The 12,412-nt window shown below is 49.0% G+C and overlaps 1 protein-coding gene and 1 long non-coding RNA gene across 2 annotated transcripts in view; one reads left to right on the forward strand and one right to left on the reverse strand.

The window, feature by feature from the left end:
- LOC138246685 (carcinoembryonic antigen-related cell adhesion molecule 2-like) overlaps positions 1-12,412 on the reverse strand; it is a 187,107-nt gene that overhangs the window by 153,869 nt on the left and 20,826 nt on the right. Inside the window, exon 2 of the mRNA XM_069201454.1 lies at positions 10,369-10,731. Coding sequence (XP_069057555.1) covers positions 10,369-10,731 — 363 coding nt within the window. The remainder of the gene's footprint in view (positions 1-10,368; positions 10,732-12,412) is intronic.
- Positions 6,943-12,412, forward strand: part of LOC138246686 (uncharacterized) — a 298,699-nt gene continuing 293,229 nt past the window's right edge. Inside the window, exon 1 of the long non-coding RNA XR_011194332.1 lies at positions 6,943-7,006. This is a non-coding gene — a long non-coding RNA (uncharacterized lncRNA). The remainder of the gene's footprint in view (positions 7,007-12,412) is intronic.

Here is a 12,412-nt window from a genome sequence, read left to right on the forward strand (position 1 = left end):
GCACTCCCCAGGATGGTACAGTGGGCAGCCCACCCACTGTAGAGACATTGAGAGACTGTGGCTTTGCACTCCCCAGGATTGAACAGTGGGCAGCCCACCCACTGTAGAGACTTGAGAGACTGTGGCTTTGCACTCCCCAGGATGGCACAGTGGGCAACCCACCCACTGTAGAGACATTGAGAGACTGTGGCTTTGCACTCCCCAGGATTGAACAGTGGGCAACCCACCCACTGTAGAGACATTGAGAGACTGTGGCTTTGCACTCCCCAGGATGGCACAGTGGGCAGCCCACCCACTGTAGAGACTTGAGAGACTGTGGCTTTGCACTCCCCAGGATGGTGCAGTGGGCATGGTGGCTCATCGTGGATCTGGCGTCGTGGACTCATGTGGCTGTGGTGCCCCCCCCTTCCCTTCCCCCTGAGGTGCCTGTAGTTTTTACATCAGATGCCCCTGCAGTGTTCTCTCCAAAGGACTCAGGTCTCCTGTGTGGGCTTTGCCCTTGTTTCGCAAAACATTGGCCCACGGACATGTTAGATTCGTAGGATGTGCAGGACTTGTTACTTCAGTTATACACTGATGTGTATATATTTATTTTTATTGTAAATATTTATCACGGTTGGTCAATAATTTTCTGGAGCTTTTTTTGTACATAAATATTTATTCTAAATTTGGTTGTGTCATTGTATTTTTTACGGGTGTTTGGGTGGTGCCACTGTGACTTGTTGCTCTGCATTGGTGTGTACATATTGGGGGGGTCGCATATGTGTGTGCCCGTAACCTTTCGTCCTCCCCCCTCCCCTGTGTCGTAGGTGCAGTACTCACCGTTGACGTCTGCGCCGGAGTTCGTACTCGTGGTAGATGAGCAGGTAGACGAGAGCAGGTATGATGTTCAATTCGGGTTCCATGCTGTCCGGATTCCGCGTGGAGTGTCTCGAGGTGAGCGTTTTCCATTGAAAATGTCTGTTTCCGACGTGTTTTAACGGTGGGGCTCCCGCCCCGGAAAAGGTGGCGGATTGGTGGGTCGTGATAGGGTGGGCGGTACATTGTCTGCCGCCTGGCTGTTGGCGGTGACCGCCGCGCTGTTTGTTTGTTCCGCCGTGGCGGTCGGAGTGTTAAAGCGGCAGCCTGTGTTGGCGGTTCCCGCCAGGGTCAGAATTGCATTTTTTTGACCGCCGGCCTGTTGGCGGGTTGGCCGCCGCTTTATCACCGACCGCCAGGGTTAGAATCACCCCCTTAATGTCCTTCACAACTTCTGAGGATTCGTTTGAATTTTGTAGACTCCTGTTTTGTTTGTGCTCAGCTGCTGGTGTGTTTCAGTGGTTGATAAAAAATATTCTTTCAGGTCTTAACAAGGTCACATTCTTTCATGACGTGTTTGGAGAGAATGTTGAGGAACATAATCAAGTTTTGAGTGAAGTGTCCTGAATTGAAGAGGCAGGATTAACCTTGCATAGAGATAAGTGTGTGTTTCTTTTACAAGAGGTTGGATATTTGGGGTATCTTATTACGAGGGAGGGTATAAAGCCAAAACACAGTCTACCAAGTGCGATTGTGACTGCTGAGGTACCAAGTGACCGCGACGCACTGAGGTCACAAATGGGACTGGTAGAGCGTTACTCCCAATTTGTACAAGAGCTCCCATAAAATAGAGCCAGAGAGAGTGCGGTTGTGGAAGAGTAAGAGGTTCATACGGGGTGAACAAGAACAAGCAGCCTTTGTCCTGGTCAAAGATAATATTTCACATCACATCGTCTCTTCACATCCTCACAGACCCCTGGACTATCACATCCTTCACTCTACCTCAGCGCAGATCCCTTCGCACGACATCTCTTCCCTGCCCCGGCCTTCCTGCCCACCTTACGCACCAACCAGTCCCTGTTTCTGGTCACTCAGTCCCAAGTTCCCCTCTTGCCTCCATCATGGTTCCCACAAACAGCGAGCTGCCCCTTCAAGAACCCACTTTTCTAGTTTCCTATACATTCCTTCGCAGCTTTAACTCTGTAACTAATTTGCAGTTAAAATGCCCTGGGGCTGATTTCTATCTTGGGGTAAGGATACTCCATTGCTACGGCGACTGAGTATCCTTTCCACCCGAGTAATGGTCCACCCGCCGAGTTGGATGCAGACACACCTGCGGCTCGGCTACTCCACCCCCGCAATTGACAAATGTAAAGATGAGGACGCACGTAATCTTGTATTTCTTAAATTTATTTTCTCAAGCTGGTCTACACATCCTTTCTCAACCGTCTCCCACATCAGAATGCCTCAACCTCCAACCCCCAGGTTCCATCTCCCCACATTCTACATTCCACCCCTCAACCTTCCACTATACTTAAACATACAACACACTTTCCCTCTTTAAACAAAACTAACAAAAGAAATATCAACATTAAAATACATATAACAACAGAATACAGAAAATGTATTGTAAATCAAAACATAAAGTAAACACCATACTTTTTTCCTAAACAAAGTCTTTGAGCTTTGCAGGCTGTCGTCTCGTCCTGACATAGGACTTTACACGTGACGCAACAGAATTATAATTCACAGGATGATAATTCACAACAGAATGATCATCCACAGTAACATTAACATTACTGTCACCCAACTCCATATTAGCCTCTCCTTCACAAGAACCATTCTCCATGACTTCCTGTTCTTCACAGCTTGCCCCTTCTTTTATACAAACACCAGATTGCATCCCACTTCCAAACATCACTAACGGATCAGTTCCACAATTTCCGTCATGATACTCAAAATTACCAGCACATTTTGCCAATCTGCTCACATTCCACACTTTACCATCCTGTGTAACAACACTTTTTTTGAACACTTTTACAACCTTCAAAGCCTTGCCAAACTTAGATGCACCTTTCCTCACAAAACCTGGCTCACGCACCTTTACCCAATCACCAACCGAAAAACTAGGTTCCCTCACCTTCCACTTGTCATCATATCTCTTCTTAAACTTCTCTTGTTTCCCCCTCACCCTTTCTCTAACTTCCTCCACTGAGATATCCTCCCAGTCCTTACTCAGTTTCTTCTTAAACCACCACGGACACAATTTAGACACAGGATGTCTTCCTTTCAGTAATTTGAATGGACTCACTTCCGTGGTACTTTGCGGGGTAATGCGATAATACCACAACTTCTCCCTTAATTTCTCTTTCCACATTCCCCCGAATCCTCTTGCCCAGCAAATACTATCCTTAAGAACTCGATTGAATCTCTCTACTTGACCATTCCCTTGAGGATCATACAGAGGTGTAGTAACATGTTTGATATTACTATATTTAAAAAAACTTTGCATTTCACCAGAAGTCAGTTGGACGCCATTATCCGAAATCAACACCTCCGGATATCCTTCCTTAGCAAATACCTCCTTGAAAAACTCAATAATAGCTGCAGATGTCGCCTGAGCAACCAACTTCACCTCTGGCCATTTGGAAAAATAGTCGATTAACACTAAAGCATAACGTGTATCTGTTGGAAGAGAAAAAAATGGGCCAGAAACATCAAAACCTAACTTCTGCCACGGACAATTCGGCCAGGGAATAGGTTCAAGGGGAGCAGGTACTGTTCTCAGCATTTTCTCCGCATTTATACACACACAACACTCCCTCACAACCCGATATGCCATTTTGTCTAAAACAGGCCACCAAAAACAAGTGCGTATCAATCTTTTCATAGAAGACATTCCAGGATGACCACGATGTGCCAGTTTCAAAATCACATCTCGCATACCCTTGGGTGGAATGCACTTCCCATTCTTAAACAACAACCCACACTCTATATGCAATTCATCCCTAACTTTACCATATGGTTCTAACTCAGCAGCTATATAATTCCTTCCTGGCCAACCGTCCCTCACATATCTGTTAACCTCTTGGAAAACTAAATCCTCCTCATCACACTTCATCCACTCATCTTCATGTATACTACCAAACTCGGCAGACATGTATCCAGACACAGAAGATACCACATCCCTTTCCACAATACTCACACCTTTCCCTTCATCCTGTGGAAGACGCGACAAACAATCCGCTACAGCATTACTTCTACCCGGCACATACTCCATTTTAAAACAATACTCTTGCAACCTGGAAACAAGTCTGGCAATACGGGCAGTGGCATTCCAACCTCCACCAGGAGATAAAATACCTACTAAAGGCTTATGATCTGTCTGCAGAATGAAATTGGACCCCCAAATATAGTCCCGAAAGTGTTCCACAGCCCAAATGCATGCTAGCAATTCCTTCTCAATTACTGCATACCTTCTTTCCGCATCCGTCAATGTGCGAGAAGCAAACGTAACATTCCATTTGTCTCTCCCACATCTCTGAGATAAAACCCCACCAATCCCATACATGCTTGCATCAACAGTAACTATGCATTGTGCCCCCACACAAAAAGGTCTCAAAGTAGGCGCTTGTATTATCTCTTTCTTAATCCTCTCAAATGCATTACTCTGTTTTTCTTTCCATACATATTGGACTCCTTTTCGCGTAAGCTCCCTCAAAGGCTCCATTTTTGTAGCAAAATTCTCAATAAATTTGCTATAATACTCACACAAGCCAGTGAATGATAATAATTTTTCACGATCATCAGGAGCAGGAGCATTTACTATTGCTTCCACTAGGGATCGTTTTGGTACAACACCTTCTCCCGAAATTGTATGACCTAGGTACTCAACAGATTTCAAGAAGAATTTGCACTTCTTCTCCCTTAAAGTCAAACCATTCACACTCAACACTTTACAAACATTTTCTACATGCAGTTTGTGTTCAACTTCATCTTTTGAGAAAATTAAAACATCGTCTTGAAAACACTTCACGTATTTGTCCATGTCTTTAAACAAATGAAACATCGCTCTCTGGAAGACTGACGCTGCTGACGCCAATCCAAACGGCATCCTCTTAAATTGGTATCACCCTTGCGGGGTGATAAACGCCGTGAGATGTCTAGAATCTTCCGTTAATTCAATTTGGTGATACGCCGATCTCAAATCCAATGTGGAAAAAATATTCGCCCCCTCCAACATACTAATGACCTCATTTATCTTGGGTAAAGGATGGCAATTCACAATGATGTTAACATTTACAGCTCTTAGATCCACACACAGTCTCAAAGAATTGTCAGATTTTCGTGCTAAAACGATTGGAGAAACCCACTCAGAGGATTCAATCTCTTCTATCACACCCTCATTCACCATCTCTGACAAGATCTTCTTTAATTCTTCTCTGACACTAATGGGAACATTCCTAAGTTTCTGAATTACAGGTTTGGCATTAGCCTTGACTTTAATTCTGTGGCTGTAGTTGATCAATTTGCCCAATTTACTAGTGAAAACTTGTGGAAACTTAGAAGTTATCCACTCTGTTGCCTCCCTGGACTCTTTCACTAATACAGGTTCACTACACAGGGGATTCAAAATTACACCCAATTTTCCTTGGTCCCTCCATCCTAGGACATTAACCCCCTTAACTGCAACATACAATTTAATATTGGCACGTCTCTCTTTAAAAGTGATTCCAGTTTCAACAAAACCAGTCACATCAATAGTCCTCCCTTCAAAACTTTCAGCAATAATATCTGGTTCCTTCAAATCGGTCAAATCCCAAATTCCCTCAAAGACTTGCTTAAAATAATCTTGTGTAACAATTGTCCAAGGTGACCCCGAGTCTGCCATTAACTCCAGCCTCCTCCCAGCGATTTGTACCTCACATCTAGGTCGTTTTATCTGTTCGCACTGTATTTCATCCCCATGCTTGAGTGACAACACCATGCCCTTTTGCTCATCATCGCCCTTCAGCCAATCATGACCATCTTTACCACTACTAACACACGCCATCTTCCCTTTGGCTACATAGTTACTTTTCTTGAAATCTTTACATACCCGAGCAAAATGTCCCAACCTTCCACATTTCATACATTCTTTTCCAACTGCCGGACATTGGGGCGACGATGCAAGATGTTTCACACTACCACAACGGAAACAGGATAGTTTCTCCACCCTATCTTGTCTCACCCATTTCTTACCCACACCAGTATTCCTGAAATCAGGATTACCTCTCGAATTACTACCCATCATCGCACCCACCACCTCAGATTCTATATTATTAACTTTATCGACATCCTGTACAGTTCTCATCCACTTCTCAGATTGCTCTAGAGCTTTCGCAGTAGAGATTACATCTTGCAATTTAGGATCCCCCATAACCCACAAATGTTCTTGGATCTTCCTGCTTTTCACATGCACTATAATTTGATCCCGAATCATCTCATCAGTCATATCACCAAAATTGCAATGTATAGATAATCCTCGTAGTGCTGTTAAAAACTCATCAAATGTCTCATCAGAATGCTGTGCCCTGGTATAAAACTTGAATCTATTTAATGCCAGACTTGCAGTAGGTTTAAATCTCTTCTCCAATCTCATTAGTGCTTCCTTGAAAACGTCCACTTCTCCCTCCGTATGATCTGGTAACAGTACTGGTGGTAAAGTTCTGAAAACCATTTGCCCCTCAGAGCCTAAACAATGTAATAAAATATTTTTCTTCCTATCTTGTGACATTTCGTCATCATCAATAGCTTTCATATAAGTCAAAAACTCTTCCTTCCACCTAGTCCAATGCAATGGTGGTTCTCCCTTGTTCTGTAAAAACTTTGCAGGAGGTTCAAACTGCATCTTTTCTCCCTTTTCCTTTTAATAATATTATTTATATATAAAAAGAGGGGAGAAAAAAAAAAAAAAAAAAAAAAAAAAAAAAGAAATTTATGTAAGTGACTTTAGTTGTTCATAAAGTTACATATTTGTCACCAAGATGTTCCTTTTCCACATTCTTCCTTTAAAGTCCTTCTTTAGTGACAATAATTGAAGAGACCATCCGATAGTCCTCTGTTTATGTCTAGAAGACAAAATCCCGGCTCCGCCCAGAACAATATGCAGAGAACAGCACAGACGGCAGGAACAGCAAGACACTCCAACACAGGGCTGCGCAAACAAGTAAGGTATATTGCTAATGTAATCCTCAACACAGCAGTCTTCCACTGAAATTCAATCCAGTACGATGCGAAGATTCGCTACTGCGCGTAGAGCACAGTATGTACAACACGCTCTAGGATCCAGAAAAGGCTGTCGCGCGGCGCGTTGTTTAAATTAGGCCTCGCGACCAAACCCACAACGGCAGTTCAAACGGGCAGGCAAAGGCAGCGAAGAAAGAGGAACAGAAAGCACAAAAATAAAATAAAAACTGAAAGCCCACCTTCACTGCCGTGCCTCCATATCACGCACCCGTTCAATTCCTGTGTTTCCTTCTGTTGAAATTGCGTGAAGTACTACTCATTCACCTCCTCCGTAGTGTGCGCCTGGAGCACATCCTGTCAAACCTTTAAAAGTCCACTACTTCTTTCATTGAATCTTCCTTTTCCTCGTCGCCAAAATGTAAAGATGAGGACGCACGTAATCTTGTATTTCTTAAATTTATTTTCTCAAGCTGGTCCACACATCCTTTCTCAACCGTCTCCCACATCAGAATGCCTCAACCTCCAACCCCCAGGTTCCATCTCCCCACATTCTACATTCCACCCCTCAACCTTCCACTATACTTAAACATACAACAACAAACCTCTGTGACACCCCAAGTCTGCCCACTCAGTCTCCGCCCCAGGTGTACAGTGGCAGTGATGGGCAGTGAGGGGCTAATCATGCCCCCTCGCTATGGGAGATAGCTCTTATGGAGAGGGGAGCACTACATATTTTATTTTCAAAAAGAAAATTTTGTTTGGGGATGTTCTTTTTGAAAATAAAAATGAAACCGTTTTGGTGCAGGGGTGCGCCCAGCAGAGAGATGTACTGACAGGCGGCCATGCTTGGGGGTCATTTACAGATCTGGCAGGTGGTCCCTCCACCCTGGGGTGGAGTACTTTACTCCGCCCCCCTGGAGGAATGACGGCCGTCTGCCAAATTCTAAATGAGGCCCTTTGTTGTGTTTCATTCCTGGTTCTATATTTGCTGCCCCGACGACGGAAATGTTTTTTTGCGTTGTGATGCACAACTAGCACGTGCAGCTTTTGTAAAAGGGATGGGGCGAGGGGTGACGGAGAGGCAGAAGGGGTGAGGGATGGGTGAGAGGGGTGAGGGAGAGACAGAAGGGGTGAGGGATGGGTGAGAGGGGTGAGGGAGAGGCAGAAGTGGTGAGGGATGAGTGAGAGAGGTGAGGGATGGGTGAGAGGGGTGAGGGACAGGCATAAGGGGTGAGAGATGAGTGAGAGGGGTGAGGGATGGGTGAGAGAGGTGAGGGCGAAGCAGAAGGGGCGGGGGATGGGTGAGAGGGGTGAGGGATGGGTGAGAGGGGTGAGGGAGAGGTACAAGGGGTGAGACACCAGTGGAAGGGGTGAGGGGTGGGTGAGAGGGGTGAGGGGGAGGCAGAAGGGGTGAGGGATGGGTGGGAGGGTGAGGGACAGGCAGAAGTGGTGAGGGATGAGTGAGAGAGGTGAGGGATGGGTGAGAGGGGTGAGGGACAGGCAGAAGGGGTGAGGGATGAGTGAGAGGGGTGAGGAAGAGGCCGAAGGGATGAGGGATGAGTGAGAGGGGTGAGGGACAGGCAGAAGGGGTGAGAGATGGGTGGGAGGGGTGAGGGACAGGCAGACGTGGTGAGGGATGAGTGAGAGAGGTGAGCGATGGGTGAGAGGGGTGAGAGATAGGCAGAAGTGGTGAGGGATGAGTGAGAGAGGTGAGGGATGGGTGAGAGGGGTGAGGGACAGGCAGAAGGGGTGAGGGATGAGTGAGAGGGGTGAGGAAGAGGCCGAAGGGATGAGGGATGAGTGAGAGGGGTGAGGGACAGGCAGAAGGGGTGAGGGATGGGTGGGAGGGGTGAGGGACAGGCAGACGTGGTGAGGGATGAGTGAGAGAGGTGAGGGATGGGTGAGAGGGGTGAGGGACAGGCAGAAGGGGTGAGAGATGAGTGAGAGGGGTGAGGGATGGGTGAGAGAGGTGAGGGAGAAGCAGAAGGGGCGGGGGATGGGTGAGAGGGGTGAGGGATGGGTGAGAGGGGTGAGGGGGAGGCAGAAGGGGTGAGGGACGGGTGGGAGGGGTGAGGGACAGGCAGAAGTGGTGAGGGATGAGTGTGAGAGGTGAGGGATGGGTGAGAGGGGTGAGGGACAGGCAGAAGTGGTGAGGGATGAGTGAGAGAGGTGAGGGATGGGTGAGAGGGGTGAGGGGGAGGCAGAAGGGATGAGGGATGGGTGGGAGGGGTGAGGGACAGGCAGAAATGGTGAGGGATGAGTGAGAGAGGTGAGGGATGGGTGGGAGGGGTGAGGGACAGGCAGAAGAGGTGAGGGATGAGTGAGAGAGGTGAGGGATGGGTGAGAGGGGTGAGGGACAGGCAGAAGTGGTGAGGGATGAGTGAGAAAGGTGAGGGATGGGTGAGAGGGGTGAGGGACAGGGAGAAGGGGTGAGGGATGAGTGAGAGGGGTGAGGAAGAGGCCGAAGGGATGAGGGATGAGTGAGAGGGGTGAGGGACAGGCAGAAGGGGTGAGGGATGAGTGGGAGGGGTGAGGGACAGGCAGACGTGGTGAGGGATGAGTGAGAGAGGTGAGGGATGGGTGAGAGGGGTGAGGGACAGGCAGAAGTGGTGAGGGATGAGTGAGAGAGGTGAGGGATGGTTGAGAGGGGTGAGGGACAGGCAGAAGGGGTGAGAGATGAGTGAGAGGGGTGAGGGATGGGTGAGAGAGGTGAGGGAGAAGCAGAAGGGGCGGGGGATGGGTGAGAGGGGTGAGGGCTGGGTGAGAGGGGTGAGGGATGGGTGAGAGAGGTGAGGGGGAGGCAGAAGGGGTGAGAGATGGGTGGAAGGGGTGAGGGATGGGTGAGAGGGGTGAGGGAGAGGCAGAAGGGGTGAGGGATGAGTGAGAGGGGTGAGGAAGAGGCCGAAGGGGTGAGGGATGGGTGGGAGGGGTGAGGGACAGGCAAAAGTGATGAGAAATCAGTGAGAGAGGTGAGGGATGGGTGAGAGGGGTGAGGGATAGGCAGAAGGGGTGAGGGATGAATGAGAGGGGTGAGGGATGAGTGAGAGGGGTGAGGGATGGGTGAGAGAGGTGAGGGAGAAGCAGAAGGGGCGGGGGATGGGTGAGAGGGGTGAGGGATGGGGGAAGGGGTGAGGGAGAGGTTCAAGGGGTGAGACACCAGTGGAAGGGGTGAGGGATGGGTGAGAGGGGTGAGGGGGAGGCAGAAGGGGTGAGGGATGGGTGAGAGAGGTGAGGGATGGGGGAAGGGGTGAGGGACAGTCGAAGGGGTGGGGGGCGGACAGTGGGGGTGAGTGTCCTCATACAGAGCGGATGGATGGACGGAAGGGACGCCAGGCTCCTTACCTCTCAGCAGGAGGACTCTGTAGCTTCGTTCCCTCTCCTTCTCTTTGCTGTCCTGGCCCCCCAACTCACACGAGTACTCTCCCCCATCCTCCCAGGTGGGGGTGAAGAGCAGAGACAAGTTTCCATTCTCGGAGCTACAGGCGGGGACTGTGAACCGGGGAGGGGTTCCTGCCTCCCTGGTGCACTTTATAAACAGAGTCGTCTCTCCTGATGACCGATTGTGAGGCCGAAAGGTCCACTTCAGGTACTTTGCTTCACTCTTTCCACTCGGGGCAGGACAGGGCAGCTCAGCGCGCTGACCTACAGCCAGGATCCTCAGCTCCGACGGGCTCTCCTCCTTTGCCTTCCTGGCCCTGGTGGAACCTGCAGAGGAAACAACACAGAGCTTGTGACGGGACCCTAGCGCCTCGAGCCATAAACAACACAGAGCTTGTGACGGGACCCTTGAGTAGCGCCTCCAGTCATAAACAACACAGAGCTTGTGACGGGACCCTAGCGCCTCGAGTCATAAACAATACAGAGCTTGTGACGGGACCCTTGAGTAGCGCCTCCAGTCATAAACAACACAGAGCTTGTGACGGGACCCTAGCGCCTCGAGTCATAAACAACGCTGAGCTTGTGACGGGATCCTAGCGCCTCGAGTCATAAACAACACAGAGCTAGTGACGGGACCCTAGTGTAGCGTCTCGAGTCATAAACAACACAGAGCTTGTCACGGGACCCTAGCGCCTCGAGTCATAAACAACGCTTAGCTTGTGACTGGACCCTAGCGCCTCGAGTCATAAACAACACAGAGTTTGCGACGGGACCCTAGCGCCTCGAGCCATAAACAACACAGAGCTTGTGACGGGACCCTAGCGCCTCGAGTCATAAACAACACAGAGCTAGTGACGGGACCCTAGTGTAGCGCAACAAGTCATAAACAACACAGAGCTTGTGAAGGGACCCTAGCACCTCGAGTCATAAACAACACAGAGCTTGTGACTGGACCCTAGCGCCTCGAGTCATAAACAACACAGAGCTTGTGACTGGACCCTAGCGCCTCGAGGCAAAACAACGCTGAGCTTGTGACGGGACCCTAGCGCCTCCAGTCATAAACAACACCGAGCTTGTGACGGGACCCTAGCGCCTCAAGCCATAAACAACACAGAGCTTGTGACTGGACCTTAGCGCCTCGAGCCATAAACAACACAGAGCTTGTAACGGGACCATTGTGTACCGCCTCGAGTCATAAACAACCCAGAGCTAGTGATGGGACCCTAGTGTAGCGCCTCGAGTCATAAACAACACAGAGCTTGTGACTGGACCCTAGAGTAGCGCCTCGAGCCATACACAACACAGAGCTTGTGACAAGACCCTAGCGCCTAGAGGCATAAACAACACAGAGCTTGTGACGGGACCATCGTGTTGCGCCTCGAGTCATAAACAACACAGAGCTAGTGACGGGACCCTAGTGTAGCGCCTCGAGCCATAAACAACACAGAACTTATGACGGGACCTTAGCGCCTCGAGTCATAAACAACACATAACTTGTGACGGGACCCTTGTGTAGCGCCTCGAGTCATAAACAACACAGAGCTTGTGACAGGATCCTAGCTCCTCCAGTCATAAACGATACAGAGCTTGTGACGGGACCTTAGCGCCTCGATTCATAAACAACACAGAGCGTTGAGTCATAAACAACACAGAGCTTGTGAAGGGACCCTACTGCCACGAGTCACAAACAACACAGAGCTTGTGACGGGACCATTGTGTAGCGCCTCCAGTCATAAACAACACAGAGCTTGTGACGGGGCCCTAGCGCCTTGAGTCATAAACCACACAGAGCTTGTGACAAGACCCTTGTGTAGCACTTGGGGTCATAAACAACACAGAGCTTGTGACGGGACCCTAGCGCCTCGAGCCATACACAACACAGAGCTTCAGACGGGACCCTACGGCAATGAGTCATAATCACAGAGCTTTGTGATGGGACCCTTCTGTACCGCCTCGAGTCATAAACAACATAGACTTTGTGACGGGTCATTTGTGTAGCGCCTCGAGT

Source organism: Pleurodeles waltl, chromosome 7 (assembly GCF_031143425.1).
Source record: "Pleurodeles waltl isolate 20211129_DDA chromosome 7, aPleWal1.hap1.20221129, whole genome shotgun sequence".
NCBI lineage: Eukaryota > Metazoa > Chordata > Amphibia > Caudata > Salamandridae > Pleurodeles > Pleurodeles waltl.